Source organism: Hemitrygon akajei, chromosome 1 (assembly GCF_048418815.1).
Source record: "Hemitrygon akajei chromosome 1, sHemAka1.3, whole genome shotgun sequence".
NCBI lineage: Eukaryota > Metazoa > Chordata > Chondrichthyes > Myliobatiformes > Dasyatidae > Hemitrygon > Hemitrygon akajei.
The window spans coordinates 210826806-210846984 of record NC_133124.1 but is presented as its reverse complement, the minus strand read 5'-3'; the positions used below and the strand labels follow the sequence as shown (position 1 = coordinate 210846984).

Below are 20179 nucleotides of genomic sequence, written 5' to 3'. Positions count from 1 at the left end.
AAGGAAGACCCCAGTTTGTGACGCTTGTTCGTGCCACTGGACCCGGACTTCTGAGGTTGAGAGAGCGGAACCGCCCCAGTGCCGTGGCTTTTCCACTTTAAAAACTCTCCCTCGCAGATGTCTGCCATCGTTGGACACAACAGACAGCTGCCATTACTACTAGAGGGCATATGTTTAAGGTGAGAGGGGAGAAGTTTAAGGAGATATGCTGGGCATTTTTTTGTATAGAGAGTATGTGTCGGGGGAGCTGATGGAAGAAGATGGTGTTTATTAGGCTTTTAGATAGACTCGTGAACATACAGTGAATGGAGGGGGTGGATCATGTGCAGGCAGAAGAGAGTTAATTTAATTTGGTTTTGCATTCAGCACAAACATTGTGAGTCAAATAATGGAATTCCTCCAGCTGAATATTGAACATAATGAACAGTACAGCACAAGATTCTTCTCTCTGCTCCCCTTTTATTCCATTCCCCACTTTGGCCTGTTACCTCTTCTCACCTATCATCTCCACTGGGTCCCTTCCTCTTTCCCTTTCTCCTACAGTCCACTCTCCTCACCAACCCTTGACCTTTCCTGGCTTCACCTATCACCTTCTAGCTGTTCTACTTCCCCCTCCCTCCACCTTTTAATTCTGATTTCTTCCCCCTTCCTCCTCAGTCCTGAAGTCAAGTCAAGTCACTTTTTATTGTCATTTCAACCATACCTGCTGGTACAGTACACAGTGAAAATAAAACAATGTTCCTCCAGGACCCTGGTGCTACCTGAAACAACACAAAACTACATTAGACTTCAGACCTACAAGGGTCTACATAAAGTGCACAAAACAGTGCAAGACAGTACAATAATTAATAAACAAGACAATAGGCACAGTAAAGGGCAAATTACAATATAATAATAAATGATGAAAATGTAAATGTAAACAATGGTTTAACAGGAATTGAGAAAGAAATGAGTAAAAATTGCAAAGGGAGTGGAGTGTGTGTGTGTGTGTGTGTGTGTGTGTGTGTGTGTGTGTGTGTGTGTGTGTGTGTGTGTGTGTGTGTGTGTGTGTGTGTGTGTGTGTGTGTGTGTGTGTATATATATATATATATATATATATATATATATATATATATATATATAGAGAGAGAGAGAGAGAGAGGTTGGTAAGAAGGACCTCATCCCAAAAAGTTGATTAGTTATTTACTTCCATAGATGCTGCCTGACCTGTTGAGCTCCTCCGTCGTTTCGTCTGTGTAGCACAGGCAATTAATTAATTAATTAAAAATGTATCCATCTATCTATCAAATAAATAAACAAATAAATTGGTAGATAGCGCTACAGCATAGTGGTTAGCACAATACTTTACAGTTCAGGCCACCCGGGTTCAGTACCCTCCACTGCCTGTAAGGAGTTTGAACATTTTCCCCGTGACTGTGTGGGTTTCCTCCGGGTGCTCTGGTTTCCTCCCACAGTCCAAAGACATACCGACTGGTAGGTTAATTGGTCATTGTAAATTGTCCTATGATTAGGCTAAGATTACATTGGGGGATTGCTGGACGGCATGGCTCGAAGGGGTGGGGGGGGGTCTATTCAATAAAGAGATAGATGCTATTTATGCACTTACTATTCTATACATTTTGTGCTCATCTGATGGAATTCATTATTGAGTTGGCTGTGACTAAAAGCTGATAACTTCCATCGCCTTTTAGATTCCAACACACATTTGCTCCCAAGTTCGGGAGTGTTTAAGTGGCGTCTCCTCCTCTGGTGACTGGCACTTGAAATAGTGAGTGCTCTTGCCAGCATTGTAACCGCAGTTGTCAGTTGTGTGAATTGAAGGATTCAACTGGAAATCAGCCAGATCAGTAGGCTGTTTGGTTAATACCATATTCACACAGTCCAGAACTTAAATTCGGAACGTTCAGATCAAATTCCTGGCTTATACACATCACGATTAATCGCTGATAGTGTCATCCCATCATCAGCAATAATCCGGTCCCAGTGTTTTTGCTGTGAGAATTTATATCTAGGAAAGTTGCTTATACTTTTCACTGTGTTTACTACAGTCTCAAGTGGATCATATTGATTCACTGCAGTCACAGTGCTCACTAAGAAACTCGGAGCCATTTGCAGTAATGACTTTCCCCTCGTCTCTGGGAGGCTTAACAAGACATCAAACCTTGGTGCCAGATAACTTGTGTTATCATCACGTGTTTCTCAGCTTTACAGAGAATTTATTGACGTGGCTTTTTCAGCTTGCTGGATCAGTTACGGCACCATGTACACCAGGCTCATGATTCCGGCTTCTTTTCCCTTCCTTTCCAGTTCTGCTGGAGTGTTTCGGACTGAAGATGTCGACTGTTTATTCCTCTCCATGGATGCTGCCTGACTTGCTGAGTTCCTCCAGCATCTTTGGTGTGTTACTCATGTATAACAGGGCCCGATACCTTGATTCTCACTAATAAGAGAGCAGAATTCCAATTTGAGGTTTATTTATCACATGTACATCAAAACATACAATGAAATGTGTTAGAACATAGGACATAGAAACCTACAGCACATTACAGGCCCTTCAGCCCACAATATTGTGCCGACCATGAAACCTAGAATTTCCCTAGCATTATATTGTTAATGTTATTGTTATTATTCCCTAGCATTATTGTCACAGGGAAAATGTTCAAACTCCTTACAGGCAGTGGAGGGTATTGAACCCAGGTCGCCTGAACTGTAAAGTGTTGTGCTAACCACTATTCTGTAGCGCTATCTACCAATTTATTTATTCATTTATTTGATAGATAGATGGATACATTTTTTAATTAATGAATTAATGAATTGCTATTTCCCTAGCAAATAGCCCTCTATTTTTCTAAGCTCCATGTACCTATCTAAGAGTCTCTGAAAAGACCCTATTGTATCCACCTCCACCACCGTCGCGGGCAGTACATTCCACGCACCCACCACTCTCTGTGTGAAAAACTTACCTCTGACTTCCTCCTTGCACCTGCTTCCAAGCTCCGTAAAACTGTGCCCTCTCATGTTAGCCATTTCAGCCCTGTGAAAAAGCCTCTGGCTATCCAAACGATCAATGCCTCTTGACATCTTATACACCTCTATCAGGTCACCTCTCATCCTTTATGTTATGTTTTGTAACTTCAAAAAATTAATCTAATTCAAAGGAAGATAGGGTAGCCCAGGAATGTAGGTCTAACTTTGAGTTTACATTAAGCAACGCGCGCTTGTATCATATGGTGGTGTGATGGCGTATACAATTCACGTGTTTATACGTTTAACTTGTAATGAATTATTTAAACAGACAAAAAGAATGCTTGATCAACATCATATTTACAAGATTATTCAAATATTGCTGCAGTATTAAATACACGACAAAATGCATTGTTTGACGCATGCCATATTGGTGTGGTGACCCAGGATGCGCTGAGGGTAACCCGGAGGGGTTTGCCACACACTCTGGCACCAACATAGCATGCTCACTGTGCTCAGCAGAACAGCACGAGCAGCAACACCAGCAATGAAACAGAACAAGGCAACAGCAGCAAAATAAGCCTCTTTCCCATCTCTCCAACCCGCCCAAGCAGTCACTCAGGACAGGCCACCTCCGGGCCTTCAGTCCTAGGCCCCAGATTCTCAGACGCACAAGCATCAGGCCTCCAACTTCAGACTTCACCCTTGGACTTGCCGATAATATTCGATAATTTTATTGCCAATAGTAGTCAATAATATGCTGCATATATTGCCACACCTTTTCAGCGAACGTTTCTTCACTCACCCCAAATTCAAAGATGCATGGTCTTCCTTTTGGAATATTCATAACCACACTGACTCATAGATTAGACCAACTGTCAGAAGAAATCAGTCCCTTTGAAAAGCAGAGAGCATAAAGATAACAAAGCTGATGAGATTTGAAAGGGTATGTTCTGTGAATTAAGTGGTAGACTCTTGTAGGTTAAATAGAGTCCATAATCAGAATCATATGCCACGAATGTTGTTTTGGGGCAGCAGTACATTCAATACATTAAAAAATTACTCTTTAGTTACAATAAGAAATGGTAATTAAATAAGTAATGCAAAAAGTGAAGTAGTGTTCAGGGTTCATGGTCAGTACGTAAATCTGATGGCAGGGGGGAAGAAGCTGTTCCTAAATATGTTGAGTGTGTGTCCTCAGGCTCCATGATGGTAGCAATGAGAAGAGAGCATGTCCTGGATGGTAAAGGTCCTTAATGATGGATTCTGCTTTCTTAAGGCATTGTCTTTTGAAGATGTCCTTAAATCATACAAAAAGAATACTCTTACGATCACACAGCAAGGAAACAGGCCATTCGGCCCAGCTATGCTGATCAGTGGACCAACTTTCATTTTAACCCTATCTCCCAGTATTTGGCTCATCATCTTCTATACTTGGATAATTCAAGTGCTCATCTAGACACTTCTTAAATGCTGTCAAAGACCTAGTTTCAAGCCTTCTTTCTCAAGTAGTGCATTCTAGGTCCTCACCATTCTCTGGGTGAAGGTCCCCTCAGATCCTCTTTAAATATCTTCTTCCTCACCCTAAATCTGTGCCTTTTCTGTAAATCTAATATGTCAAAAAGGTTCCTGAGTCTACTCTGTAATTTTATATACCTCAATCAGGTCCTCTCCTCACCAGAGACTGTCAGGCTGATCAACATCTCTACCCATTAACCCACCTCTCCACCCATTACTCATCCTACCACCCATTAACTCACTCCACCACCCATTGACCCACCCCACCACCCATTAGCTCACCCCACCACCCATTGACTCACCCCATCAACTATTACTCATCCCACCACCCATTAACCCACCCCATCACCCAATGACTCACCCTACCACCCATTAACACACTCCACCACCCATTAACTCACCCCATCACCCATTAACCCACCCCACCACCCAGCATCACCAATACATACACTTCACCTAGTGTCACTTTATGTCCCTACAATCAGTCTATGCACAGTATATAAGTTACTTATACATTGTATTTTATAGGATTGTTTCTTATTTATATTTATTGTGTTTTTTTGTTCTTTCTTTATGCTTATTTTTTTAAACTGCATCAGATCTGGAGTAACAGTTATTTCGTTCTCCTTTACACTCGTGTACAGAATGACAATAAACTATTTTGAGTCTTGAATCTTGAACAGCTTAGCCTCCTCTTGGCCTTCTCTAACCATTGCAGTTAGCTCCTGCTACCACTCTCTCTATTTATTGCCCCCTCCCACCACCAGTCACTACACTACACTGGATGCACTTTAAAACGCTTTTGCATTGTAAATACATACTGGTATTTATTTATTTATGCACATATTATTCCAGGTCCTTTAACTTTATCTTTTTTATTTTCAGTATATTTAATTTTTTATGTAATTGTTAAATCTTCATAATGACTGAATGTTGTTGGTTTTTTGATATATTTTGCACTCTGACCATCACACCACAGCAAATTCCAAATGCGTTCTAACATGTGCAAGGTTGCAAGGCTTCAGTGTGAGGACTGGAGGAGCTAAGCCTCCACGTCACAGGTAGTAGCTGCAGCCCGAGAGGTGGTGTCATGGTGGGTAAGGCATTTTGAATCCCCAGGCTGACTGATCACTTGGAAGGAGTCGGCCATTTTAATTTACTCCACATTCCCAATTTTAATCTGTTGTGTTGTCAGTCACTGAGGCTTTGAAACTTTGGTCCCAAGCTTCCCCCATATTTTTCCTTTGTCTTCTAAGATGCCCCTTAATAAGCTAGTCATTGCTTACCGGCCTGCGCTGGTGTCAGGCTGAGTTGTGTGGGCTGCGGTTTGGAACAGGCCATATACTTCAGCATTCAGCTGCTCCATTGGTCCTGCTGTTCATCTGGGCCGTACCACATGGTCCTGTCACTCCACAGAGAGTCCAGCAAAACAGTGTCCACACAGCTGAGAGATCTCAGCACCACAGACTCTCCAACACTGTGTATGCAGTCAGACATAATTTCAAATCAGAGACTCAAAACGGTTTGAAAGGTAATTGTCAGCCTAAACAATAGGTCCACTCTCCTCTCCTATCAGATTCCTTCCTCTCCAGCCCTTTAACTTTCCTACCCACCTAGCTTCAACTATCACCTTCTAGCTATCTCCCTTCCCCTCCCACCACCTTTTTTATGCTGGCATCTTCCCCCTTCCTTTCCAGTCCTGGAGAAGGGCCTTAGTCAGAAATGTTCACCCTTTAAAGGCTGGAGTTCCTCCAGCCTTTTGTGCGGGCTGCTAAGCAATAGGGAACCTACTTTTTTTCTTTAAAATTGTTGTTGAATTTTGTATTAGAAATAAGGCAGGAATAATCTCTTTGGTGGGATTATAATATATGCCTCCAAAGTTTCAAAATTCAAAGTAAACTTATTATCAAAGTACATATATGTCATCATATACAACCCTAAGATTCAATGTTGAAAATTAGAGGAGCAAATATGTAGGGAAATTGCTGATAGGTATAGAATGCCTGCAAGAAAATGAATCTCAAGGTAGTATATGGTGATTATATACATTCTTTGTTAATAAATTCACTTTGAACTTCTGAACTTTGAATAATAGTACGTCATAAACACGAGAGATTCTGCAGATACTGGAAATCCAGAGCATCCCGCACAAAATGCTGGAGGAACTCAGCAGGTCAGGCAGCATCTGTGGAAATGAATAAACAGTTGACGTTTCAGGGTGATACCCTTCCTCAGGACTGGCTAACAGTAGGTGATTTTAACTTCCCTAGCATTGACTGGACCCATCATTGCGCTCAGGGATTAGATGGGCAGAAGGTGTCTTGAAAGGTTTTCTGAAAGGATCTGCATATTAATAGCACTATTAGAGGTGGGGGCAACGTTCAAACTCCACTTAGGAAGTGAGGGTGGGCATACTGTATTTTGGGTGTAATCTAATCTAATAAATTTATATAAACATCTAGTGTGGTACCCACTGCAGTACTGAGGGTGTGCTGCACTGTGCAAAGGGACACTTTGCAGACATTATGCCAGTTTGCCCATTACTTACTTACAGTACATACTGCCCATTATGCCGTTGACATTTAGGGCAGCAATGAAGGTCCTCCATCTCTGGAGGTGTTCATCGTATCAGTACCTTCCTCTCAATTTTCACTACTGTCGGACATGCGAGTCCCAGCTGGAGACTCAGGAATACCATCACACTCAGATGTAGAAGGATTCTTCATTGCTGTTTCTGAAACTAGTTGATTTTACCGATCTGAAGCCGAACCCCCGAACCCGGAGGACCGGTGGGCCGCTCTTAGTCTGGCCCCTACCCTTTGACCTGTTTGGCATGGGTGACCCTACCAAGAGCCAAAGCACAAGGCCCTGGCTCCAGCCAGCTGAACTCTCCAGGTCATTGAGGTACACAAACGCTATGAGAAGGTTGTGGTCCTCTTGGAGGAGCTTGCGCATTAAGACAAGGGAATCAGGGGAGTGTTCCTTGGTGACAATGCAGATGCTGGAACCTGGTGTAATACAAATAAAGCTGGAGGAACTCAGCAGATCAGGGGAGAAATGAGGGTCTTGCTCTGGGTTGAGACCATTATCCGGATTGGAATTCTGGGTGTTCTGGACATTAACCAATACGCCTGCACAAACACATCATTACCACACACTGCCTGCTGTCTGCATGTTGGCAGCTATGCAGTCTATATTTTAACAGCAGGTCCATTTCAGAAGTCTTTAATTGCCTATAAAATGCTCGGATACATTCTCAGGGGTACGTAGAAGGCACTACAAAACTGCCAGCTTGTCTCCTTCTCATGTGAGATCTACTATGGATGCATTCCTACTGTAAATTAGGTGTGACTACCCAAATGGCACACTGCACACACGCTCTAACTGTCTGCCCACTCTGCACTTACTCTGCCACTATAACATTACATTATACATTCTAGAGTTGCTTCCCCTGTGTAGTGATGTGCTGAAATTGCATGCAAAACAAAGTTTTTTCACTGTACCTCAGAACACGTGACAATAATAAACCCATTTACTAATTTTAACATGAAGGCTATTCATTGTGGCTGGGAGCAACATTAACACCAGTACATTATGGTCATCAGTTGATGTGAAAGGCAAAAGGTAGTGCCAGTATTAGGTGGAGAAGTTGGAATGGATGCTGGCTCTCACCTCTCTGATCCAACACAGCCAGTTATTTCCATGGTCTTTCTGAAGCGAGTCTTGGGACATGCTGTATTGTGCACGACCAGGTCTTGGTGAGAATCCATGGCATTCTGCCAAGCCGGTTTGCCAACGATGTTTTAAATGCTTGAATTGCTCATTTGCAGAATAAACTCTGCAAGCACCAGGCTGCAGGGCAAGCGCTAAAAGCACAAATCATTAGGTTGTTTTATTGTGTTCTTAGCTGGCTTCTGATTGATGCGCTTTGACACCACAGCCTCATTACAATTGGCCTCTTTCAGTTCACAAATTTTACTGCATCCATGGGACGATTACTTTGAGCCACCACAGGATGCATTCTTGTTTTCTTTATCGGCAATTGGAATTTCTGCCCTTGCAACAGAAACTGATGATTTTTATTCAAGAAAGAGGATTTCAGGATTCGAGATTCAAGTTTATTGATCACGTGTACATCGAAACATGAGCCAGCCAGTGGTGGTAATGGCACCTGCACCGGACTTTACTCTACTCAGAGTGGTTCTGGATTCGAATCTGACTGGCTCCTTGCACGCTTCCCATCTGTGCTGGATTGAGTGTCAGGTTAGCAACTCAGCCTTGTAAAAAAAAACCAGACAAGTGCAAAAGAAATGGCCAGGTTGCTGCCCAAGGCACAGCAAAAACATAGAGAGAAAAGCATTGGTGTGTTAACAACCAGCCAGAACAGCACTCCCACGATGCTTGGCGGAACAGTACAAAACACAACAAGAAAACAAACAACAGCAAAACAAGCCCCCATGCCTCCCTCCCACCCACACACAAACACAGTCCTCTAACCCCACACAGCCTGCCTTATCGGCCTCAGCCACTGTTCCTTCTAAGCTGAGCGGGTACACAGCAACACAGTCACTGAAATGCTCCCACGCACATAGCCTTTGTTGCCGCGCAGCAGGAATTGGACACAGCTGGAGAAAGTTTATGAAGTGTGAAAGGTTTTCTCTGTTTCCGTTCTTTGTTCATTATATTCAATTAATAAATAAAATCAAATGTATGTGGTTTTTTTTCCATTTTCATTCTAAATATTCATAGTATGCATATTGTATGCAGGTATTGATCGTGTGGATAACCAGAGGCTTTATCTATCCCAGGGCTGAAATGGCTAACACGAGGGGGCATAGTTTTAAGGTGCTTGGAAGTAGGTACAAGGGGGATGTCAGGGGTAAGTTTTTCACGCAGAGAGTGGTGGGTGCATGAAATGCACTGCCAGTGAAGGTGGTACAGGTGTATACAATAGGGTCTTTTAAGAGACTCTTAGATAGGTACATGGAGCTTAGAAAAATAGAGGGCTATGTGCTAGGGAAATTCTAGACAGTTTCCAGAGTAGGTTACATGCTCGGCACAATATTGTGGGCCGAAGGGCCTGTAATGTGCTGTAGATTTCTATGTTCTATTACAAAAGAAAACATTTAGAGTGCCATGCTGTTTTCAAGCCATGTAAAATTTTCCTGCTTAGAGCAATGGCTGGCATGCGCAGCTGTAAAAAAAGGTTAGAGGGATCGTCGACTGACTCGATTCGGACTCATACTGACAGAAATTGGGCTTTTGACTGCCCCACTGTTGACTTGTTTGGTGAATTGTGGTTATTTGTGTCTCATTAATGGGAAAGGCAGAATGTGGCCAAAAGTGATTACTAAATGTCATTCAATTCTACCGTCTACACTGTTGATTGAGGAGGCTAATGAAAGTGAGAGCAGCTTTAATGAAGTGTGCTGGATTTACTGATTGCACCACCTTTATCGTAATGGACTTGCAATATATAAATTACATTACCCGGAGCACAATCTGTGAACCTGTCATGGGTCTTTAATGCACAGACATCCAATTCTTCCATGGAAGTTCAGAAAGGCATCAGATAGATCAGGGAAAATGAGCTTTTGGAAGTTCTTGATACGTAAACAGTATGGCTCCAATGTGATACTTAAGTTTGCTGATGACACCACTGTTGTTGGCCCAATCGCAGTTGAATTGGCCTATAGGAAGAAGGCTGAAAATCTGATTCACTGGTGCCACAACAATTTCTCACTGAACATCAGCAAAATCAAAGAGCCGGTTATTGATAACAGGAGGAAGAAACCACAGGTCTGTAATCCAGTCCTCATCGGAGGATCAGAGTTGGATAGGGTCAGTAGTTTTAAATCCCAGGGTTTTGTCATATTAGAGAAGTTATCATGGGACCAGTATGCAAGTGCTGTCACAAAGAAGGCGTAACATTGCCTCTACTTTCATGGAAGTTTAGGCAGCCATGGCATGTCATTAAAACTTTGACATACCTCTATAGATGCACAACCGAAAATATCCCGACACAATGGAGAGATATCGCTGTCCGGTATGGAAATATCAATGCTCAAGAATGGGACAAGTCTACAGAATACAGCCCAGTCCATCACAGGAAAAGCCCTCCCCGCCACTGAGCACATCTATAAGAAGCACTCCCACAAGGAAACAACAATGTCTGCCTTTTGCACATTGGTTGAGTAGTCAGAGTGTGAAAGGTCATGGGGAGAAGGCAGGAGAATGGGGTTGAGAGGGAAATGGATCAGCCAAGATGAAATGGTGCAGTAGACACGATGGGCCCAATGGCCTAATTCTGCTCCTATGGTTTTATGGTTGTTTGTCAGTCTTTGTGCATAGTTTTCACTGATTTTACTGTACTCTTTTGTTTTACTGTGAATGCCCGCAGGAAAATGAATCTCAAGGTAGTATATATGACATATACGTACAGTACTTTAATAAGAAATATAGTTTAACCTTTGTTTTTGTCTGGTCACAGCACCATTCAGTTATCTTATCATCATCATCATCTCACCAATCATGACCCTCGTTGATTTGCAGTGACAATACAGCAGGTACTTAGCCAGCTTTGGCTTTGAAAGTGAAGCCTCTGAAATACTTTGTCTGAAGCCTGTCTCAAACAAGGGGCAAGTGGTGCTCAGGAGAAGTCACCTTTGGCTACTGATTTTATTAACAGTTTTGCTTCCCTGAACTAGTAACCTGCCGTAGTACAGATTAGCTCTGTTAGAGAGCAAACACAACACAAGAGATTCTGGAAATCCAGAATTTGGAATGACAAGTCTGTGCAAAAATCCTGTGCCATGCAATTTTTGCCCAGTGACAACAATATGTGTGCACTGAATAATTTCTTCAAAAAAAACCCAATATAAATAAGCAAGTTCTAAAATCTACAGACAAATCATTGCAAACTCTACATTATCAACACCATCCATATCGGAAACGGGAAGAGGAAATGTGATTGTGTACAACCGTGAAATATACTTAACTTGCCAACGAGGTAAAGGGTGACAACCTTCTGTGCGCAGTTTAAATTCATTTGCGTGCTAGTAGCAGAAGCTACTAGGCGTCCACACATACATACCTTAGAGGGAACTTTGAAACTCTTCAGGTAAGGCAGCATCCGTAGAAAGGAACAAAGAACTTACACTTCAGGCCAATGAGTCTTGATGAAGAATCTCGGCCCAAAACGTCAACTCATAAAAGCCCTAAGCAACACACACAAAATGCTGGAGGAACTCAGCGGGCCAGACAGCATCTATGGAAAAAAGTAGAGTGATGTTTCGGGACGAGGCCAAAGGGTACTTTTTTCCATTGATGCTGCCCGACCTGCTGAGTTCCTCCAGCATTTTGTGCGTGTGTGTGTGTTGCTTGGATTCCCAGCATCTGCAGATCTTCACTTGTTCATGAAAGCATTCCTTTTTGTCAACTCTTTCTTCCTTTCCATAGATACTGCCTGACATGCTGAGTCCCTTCAGCATTTTGTGTCTGTTATCAGTATTGTGCAGACTTGACTGCCTGTGCTTCTGATAATCTGCCTGATTATTGGAAATTAACTTGCTGTAAAGAGTCTTGATCATTGGACAGCTATCGTGCAGAGTTGTATGAATATATTTCCCTCTGATTAACTCGAAGGTTTTGCCGCAAACACACTCTCAAAAACTAAGCTAATATTCCTTCCAGGAGGAACTCAGCAGGTCAAGCAGCATCTATAAGAGGAAATAAGCCGTCGACGTTTCAGGTTGAAGCTCTACATCAGTTTCAGGTTTCCGCCCAAAACGTCTTCAATTTCTTTCCCCTCACTGATGCTGCTCGACACACTGAGTTCCACCAGCAGACTATTAGTTGCCCAGACTCCAGCATCTTTTGTGTCTCTAATATTTCTTCTGCTCCCTATTTCTCCAGTGGGACACTGCCCTTTATATGGTCTGTTCAGTAATCCATCCTCGAGGATCATCGTCTCAGTGACAGCATCGTTCAGACCTGTTGAACATTAAAAAAATTATCAAAGCTCCTTATTTCGAATTTTAAAACCCACCATTAAGGAGATCTTCACAAGGTAATGCATGAAGAAGTCGGCAACCGTGATTAGGACTCTCACCATTCAGGACATGCCCTCTAATGGCTTGTTGGCCTTCATAACGAGGGGAGTTGAGTACAGGAGCAAAGAGGTCCTTCTGCAGTTGTACAGGGCCCTGGTGAGACCACACCTGGAGTATTGTGTGCAGTTTCGGTCTCCAAATTTGAGGAAGGACATTCTTGCTATTGAGGGAGTGCAGCATAGGTTCATGAGGTTAATTCCCGGAATGGCGGGGCTGTCATATGTTGAAAGATTGGAGTGACTGGGCTTGTATACACTGGAATTTAGAAGGATGAGAGCGGATCTGATTGAAACATATAAGATTATTAAGGGATTGGACACTTTAGAGGCAGGAAACATGTTCCCAGTGTTGGGGGAGTCCCGAACCAGAGGCCACAGTTTAAGAATAAGGGGTAGGCCATTTATAACGGAGTTGAGGAAAAACCTTTTCACCCAGAGAGTTGTGGATCTGTGGAATGCTCTGCCTCAGAAGGCAGTGGAGGCCAGTTCTCTGGGTGCTTTCAAGAAAGAGTTAGATAGAGCTCTTAAAGATAGCGGAGTCAAGGGATATGGGGAGAAGGCAGGAACGGGGTACTGATTGTGGATGATCAGCCATGATCACATTGAATGGCGGTGCTGGCTCGAGGGCCGAATGGCCTACTCCTGCACCTACTGTCTGTTGTCTCTTCTCATTACTACCTTCAGGGAGGAAGTACAGGATGAGCTGCTTCTTCTCCACCATGAACACTACCTCACTATTTTGCTCTTTATTGCACTACTTTTTTTTATCCTAACTTGTAGAAATTTTTAAATGCATTTTACTGTCCTGTTCATCCTTAGCCAGTGGGCAGATTAAACCCAACTTGTGGAGAAGAAAGGCTTTGTGAAGAAGAAAGTACCAGATCACACCCTGACTTTAATTTTTATGGAATGCTCTTTGGCCAAAGAACAACACTCATATCTTGAACAAAGTATTTTTTGGAGTCATGCTTAAGGTCAGAAGAAAATGCTGGTCACACACAGCAGGTGAAGGGACTACTAAGTATCAGGATAGATTCACTTGTTGAATGTAAAATTAAAAGCAGGATTGAAAATTTTTTCCTTTGAATCGGTGAATGCAGCCAACAAGTCTCTGTTAGGGGGCCGCACCCATGTTTCTCTACTTAAAGTTCTCTGATGGAAATTAGTCTTGAAGTTTTATCAGGAATGTGCAGGTCCATGACAACTCCTCCCAGGGTGTGGTGTTGCAGCATTTGGTTCAGCCGCATCAGGGTAGCTGCGACAAATGCAGAAGCTCGAGTAAATATGATCAGCAGGCCCCTCACAAGCTGCCGCAAAGTTCAAAGTGATCTGTCTCCCCAGGCCACAACTCCTCTTCTGGAGGCACAAGAGAGGGTAAACACTGGAAACCTGAAGTAACACACCGAAAATGTCCATGGAACTCAGCAGGTCAGGAAGCATCAATGGAGGCAAATAAGCAGTCAACATTTCGGGCTGTGACTCTTCATCGTGACTAAGTTCCAGTGTTGTTTACTCCTCTTCTGTGCCAGATCTCCATAGCTGTCAGTTCCTTGATTTTCAAAATATCGTCTACCTCCACTCTACATACTTGCAATGCTCTTAAATTCAGTATCTGCTGAACTCAGTAGAACTTTGGGATTCAAACACTTTGGCTGTTCAAGTAAATATTTCATGTGAGTGGTCTAAGACAAAGGCCTCAAAGTTCACTTATTACATCTGCAGCCTGCGTTACAGAATCATGGAACACTACAGCAGAAAAACAGGCCCTTCAGCCCATCTAGTCCGTGCCTAACAATTATTCTGCCTAGTCTCACCCTAACCCATTGACCTGCACCCGGACCATAGCCCTCCATACCCTTCAAATCAACCCATCCAAATTTCTCTTAAATGTTGAGGTCGAACCGACATCAACCACTATGGCTGGCAGCTCGTTCCACACTCTCACCACCCTCCGAGTGAAGAAGTTTCTCCTTCACGTTCCCTTGAAACGTTTCACATTTCACTCTTAACCTGTGACCTCTAGTTCTAGTCTCACCCAACCTCAGTGGAAATAGCTTCCTTACACTTACACTATCTATACCCCTCATAATTCTGTATACCTCTTTCAAATCTCTCCTCAATCTTCTAGGCTGGGGTTCCCAACCTTTCCCAGCCTCAACATAAACTGAGGGGTCTGTGGACCCTGGGTTTGGAATCTTTGTTCCTGGGGAATAAAGTCCTACCCAATTCAACCTTTCCCTATAACTCAGGTCCTCAAGTCCTGGCAACATTCTTGTGTTATGTTGGCTTTAACCTTGCTGGAGTCACAAAGGGAAATATGCCCACTGGTCTGCCACGTAAAATGCACTCATGGTTATAGAGCCTTTATGTAGAACACTGGTTCACCTGTGAGTTGGAGCTTGGGGGGAGTGAGTGACTCATAGTGACTGGTCTATTGTTCCAGTCTCAAAAAAACAGAATCTGTTTAAAAAGCAAAGGAAGCAGGTAAGACAACAAATTCTACCTTTAAAGGATGGAAAATTTGTTCAGAAAAGTGCTGTCAGTGATAGAACATAAGAAATAGGAGTAGGCCATCAGCTCATGGATGATTTAGCCATGGACTCATCCCCGCCTACCTGCCTTTTCCCCTTAACCTTTAATTCCCCCACTATGCAAAAATCTATCCAACCCTGTCTTAAATATATTTACTGAGGTAGCCTCCACTGCTTCATTGGGCAGAGAATTCCACAGATTCCCCACTCTCTGGGAAAAGCAGTTATACTTCATCTCTGTCCTAAATCTACTCCCCTGAATCTTGAGGCTATGCCCACTAGTTCTAGTATCAAAATCAGACTTATTTATCACTGACATATGAAATTTGATGTTTTGTGGCATAAAATTGATTTCAGTCACCTACAGCAGGGTTGACTGACTCCAGCTGGCTATATTACAGTCATATAGAAACAGGTTTATTCGGCCACGCTAGTCCATTCCAAACAACACACACAAAATGCTGGTGGAACACAGCAGGCCAGGCAGCATCTATAAGGAGAAGCACTGTCGACGTCTCGGGCCGAGACCCTTCGTCAGGACTAACTGAAAGGGGCTAACTTCCATCCGTGTGCCTGTCCGAACTGCTCTTAAATGTTGCAATCGAACCCACACCCACCACTTCTGCTGGCAGCTCGTTCCACACTCTCACCACCCTCCGAGTGAAGAAGTTCCCCTTTGTTGTAAGTCTATGTGGGTTTATGAGATTTAAGTGAGGAGAGGGCTGATCCTCCACTTGGCTGGAGTCCAACTGTCCTCACACACCAAGGTTGGTCGGGTGGGTTTCCGGACTAATTAGACTAGATTAGTTTATTATCATATACACCTGGATGCAATGAAGCTCAAAGTTCGTAGTAAAGTTATTATATAAGCACACCATATACAATCCTGAGATTCTTTTTCTTGCGGGCATACTCAGTAAATCAAGAACAATGATAGAATCAACGAAAGACTGCACCTAACAGGGCAGACAAGCAACCAGTGTGCAAAAGAAAAGAAAAATTAATAATAATAGTAAATAAACAGGCAATAACTATTGAGAACATGGGGCGAAGAGTCCTTGGAAGTGAGTCCATAGGTACTTGCTTGTGTGATGCTCTCAGAGTGAAAAGTATACATGGAAATAAAAAATAATAATAAAAAATATTCAAGTTGTTATGTATGGGTTGAGCAAGAATGATAATGGAGTAGTGGGATTAAATGGTTTTACTGGGTCAAAGCAACACACAACAAAATGCTGGAGGAACCCAGCTGGTCAGGCAGCATCTGTGGAAATAAATAACCAGCCTACGTTTTGGGCCGAGACCCTTCCTCGGGACTGAGAGGGAAGAGGGGGGAGATGGTTGAATGAAACGGTGAGGGGAGGGGAATGAAGTGAGCTAGAAGGTGATTGGTGAAGCCAGGTGGGTGGGAAAGGTCAAGGGCTGGAGAAGCAAGAATCTGATAGGAGATGAGAGTGGACCACAGGAAAAAGGGAAGAAGGGAGCTGGGGGAGGTAATAAGCAGGTGAAAAGGTCAGAGCGGGGAATAGAGGAAGGTGGAGGGGGAGTTTTGTTCACTGGATGGATACATCGATATTTGGTACCAACAGGTTGGAGGGGTCATGTTAGCCATGGTACACGTTGGGTGACTCACAGTGTGGGAGCTTTGAACTAAGCTCCTCTCCTCCTCCTGTCATCCAAGAACGTAGAGACAGCACAGAAATACAGGCTCTTCAACCTCCCCACTCCTTGCCAACCATCAACCACCTGTCGCATCCATCCTGTTCAGATCCAGGTTATTCTCCCATTCCCAGCAACTCCCCCAGATTCTATTAACAACCCCACCCCATCCAATTGACCGGTCAGCCCAGGGACACAAGAGACTGCAAATGCTGGGATTTAAAGCAACACAGCAAAATGCTGGAGGAACTCAGCTGGCTGGCCAGCATCTACTGGGGGCGGGGGGGAGGAGGTCATAGCAATGGACACTAAGTGTTTCAGGTCAGATCCCTTCATGTTGCCTGTTCATTTCCCACCACGGGCGCTTCCAGAACTGAGTTCCTCTTGCATTTTGTACGTTGCTTTTAACCAGCCTGCACACTTTTATTGTTAGAGACATACAGCATGTTTGTATGTACAGCAGTTAACCTACTAATCCAGGTTTGGACTGTGGGAGGAAACCGGAGTACTCGGAGGAAACCAACACAATCGTGGGGAGAAGGTACAAGCTTCTTGCAGAGAAGGGCGGGAATTGAACTCAGGTCGCTGGTGCTGTAATAGCGTTATGATAGCGTGTTGCCTGACCATTTCGGGGTGGTGGGAGGTAACGAGGGCAACCCACGCAGTCACAGGGCAGATCCCGCAAGCTCCGCGCGGACAGCACCTGAGGTCAGGACTGAACACAGATCTCGGGCTGTGCCTTCACCAGTCGCAACACCCTCCCTCCTGCCCAGCCCCATCCCTTAAAGAGTCCTCTTTTCTTTTTTGCTACATACATCCACCAGAGAAGACACCCCCCTTCAAAACTCTATCCACCACTCTCCAATTCCGCCCAAACAGACCCCCCCCCCCCCGTCTCCTCTGCCTTCAACCTGCTACCAGTGCAGGTAGTGCAGACAGATGTTCGCAGACTCACTGTGGGTGGGGGGCTCCGAGGCCGCCGTTCCACTGCCTCACCCTCCCCCGACAGCGGTCAGGCAGATGTGCAAGCCGGCAGCCGGGCGCCGGCTCCACCAGAGGTGGCAGGGCAGGGTCTGAGGGAGGCAGGAGGGGCTGAAAGTTTGCGGATGGATGCTACGCACCCCTGCCTGCAGCTGGACGCGGGCCAGATGCCGGTGCTCCAGCCGAGCGCTGAAGAGAATTCAACATATGGGCCTCCCGCGAGCAGTGGGGAGAAGATGGGCCGCTCCACCCTCTGGTCCTGCTCGTATTTTTAGATCGGCTGCAATGTGACCGATTATCCACTCGCCTGTCTTATAGATAGATATATATATAAATTTAAAAAAAAGCACAACCGGCAGGCGGCATCTAGTGTTAGGTTTCCAGTTCACACTGAAGGGAATGGCGTTCCGGACAGGAGCTGGCGTGGACAAGCCGCACAGAGTGAGTACCGGATGAATGAAGGAGCGCCGAAGCTCCATAAACATTTTAGCTGCATTGTATGTGTCGCCGCGCAGAAGAAACCCTTTTCTTTGCAGAGAGGCAGTGCGCCGTTCTAAATTTAAAAACAAGTCCCTGTCAATTGATTGAAGACCAGATTCCCGCACTGACTCGTTTTCTCCCCATTCTGAGAGCAGGGGGCGACGTGCCTTTCCAAGGGTGTCCGGATAAGTATTGCCTCAGATGATAAACCTGAAATGTAAGGAATCCCTCCCCCCCCCGTCCCGAAAACCCGGAATGTGCCAGCGACTGGGGGCGGGGGTGGGTTAATCATCATCGGGGGAGGATTCCCAACAAAAGTCCTGCTGGCTTGATAAAGCGTCTCGGATGTGGCGGGGCTCCCCAGTACTGACAGTCATATCTGGGGTGCAACCCAGCTCATTCCTCCTCCTCACAGCGACTATGTTTGTGCCTGATAGTATTAATTATTAATACTTCATTTAGTTTGCCATGCTGAAATACAATTTGTTAAGTGTGCTGTTGTTTTTATACAAAATTGGGGGGAAACATTTTTTTTTAAATGTTTGGAAAGCAGAGATGGCTGCTTGCATCTGCAGCAAAAATGAAAGTTCCAAGCAGATGTTTTCTCTCAGATGTTCTGCAGAAACTGGGTGCCCTGCTTCGGGGGCGGGGGTGACAAACAATATTTATTTTTATATAAAGTGATGGTGTATTCCAAACGGAGAGAGTCAGGCCCTGGGTATCAGGCTGAAAGCTATTGGTCTAGTTGTGTTTGTGAAGAAGCGAAGCCATCTCTGTATCAGTATTCACTGGCTGAAAGGGAAGGGATTGGAAAATTCTGATTTAAATTAATCTATTTATCACATGTATGTCAGAACATACAGTTCAATGCGCATTAACAGCCAACTCAAACTCAGGATGAGCTGGGGGCAGCACGTATGACCATTTCCCCAAATTCCATTGCATGCTTTTCACAAAAATTAACTTCCTGAATCACTGCAGGGATAAAGTTGGATTTATTTTGTTATCGAGACCCCTCCAGCCCTTCAAGCCGTGCCACCCAGCAATCCCCAATTTAATCTCAGCCTAATTATGGGACAATGTACAATGGCCGATTAACCTACCAGCTGGTACGTCTTTGGACTGTGGGAGGAAACCAGAGCACCCGGAGGAAACCCATGCGGTCACGGGGAAAACGTGGAAACTCCTTACAGGCAGCGGTGGGAATTGAACCCGGATCGTTACTGATACTCTATTGTGCCGTAATTTTGGCCGTGAGCAGGAATTTTAATTTTAGAAAACTGTGGCAAGCCATTTCGTATTGACCTCCAGCGGCTGGTGCAGTTTTACTAAGATCTCTTAAACTGCATTAGACGTTTGACCTGCCCGAGTGCTGTCCATCCAACCGCATTCCTTTGTAAGCACGGACAACGATTGCACAGCAAATATTCAATAAGTCATAGAGTAACACCATAGAAACAGGCCATTCAGCCCAACTCTTCCATGCTGAACAGGAAAAGCACCTAAGCTAGTCCCATTCCTTATTTGCCCCATATCCCTCAAACCTTTCCTATTTTTAAAGTATTGTTTTCTACCCTGCCTGAACAATTTCCTTGTTCCGTCAACACTCGAAGCACTGCTGTGCGTGAAAGAATTGACCCTTGGGCCCATCCTCTCTAGTCTGATTCCCTTTCCCTGAGGAAGAAGAGACTGTGCCCCTCATGACTATAAGCTCTTCCACCAGTACTGTGAGCCCTATACTTCTTTAGGCTTTATGGGACCAAATCTGCAGGACATAACCTTTGAACTTTTAGAAGATCTTTGAGGAATAATCCCTTTTCCACTTGTCGGCATCAGCAGCTTGTAGCACGTTGTTTGGCTTCTTTGGGACTTGGCTTGGCTGAGGGCCTACTGTTTACTTTTTAACTTGTGTCTTATAAGCTCCTAATGCTACATG

At 44.2% G+C, this 20179-nt stretch overlaps 1 protein-coding gene across 15 annotated transcripts in view; it reads left to right on the top strand.

Moving 5' to 3' along the window:
* LOC140735009 (ankyrin-1-like) overlaps nucleotides 1-20179 on the top strand; it is a 454172-nt gene that overhangs the window by 177628 nt on the left and 256365 nt on the right. Inside the window, exon 1 of one of the 15 annotated variants that reach the window (XM_073059860.1) lies at nucleotides 17935-18204. The exons of the other annotated variants lie outside the window; for them this stretch is intronic. Within the exon in view, the coding sequence (XP_072915961.1) occupies nucleotides 18163-18204 (42 nt within the window). The 5' untranslated portion in view covers nucleotides 17935-18162. Of the gene's footprint in view, nucleotides 1-17934; nucleotides 18205-20179 lie in introns of those variants that run through there. 15 annotated transcript variants of the gene reach the window in all.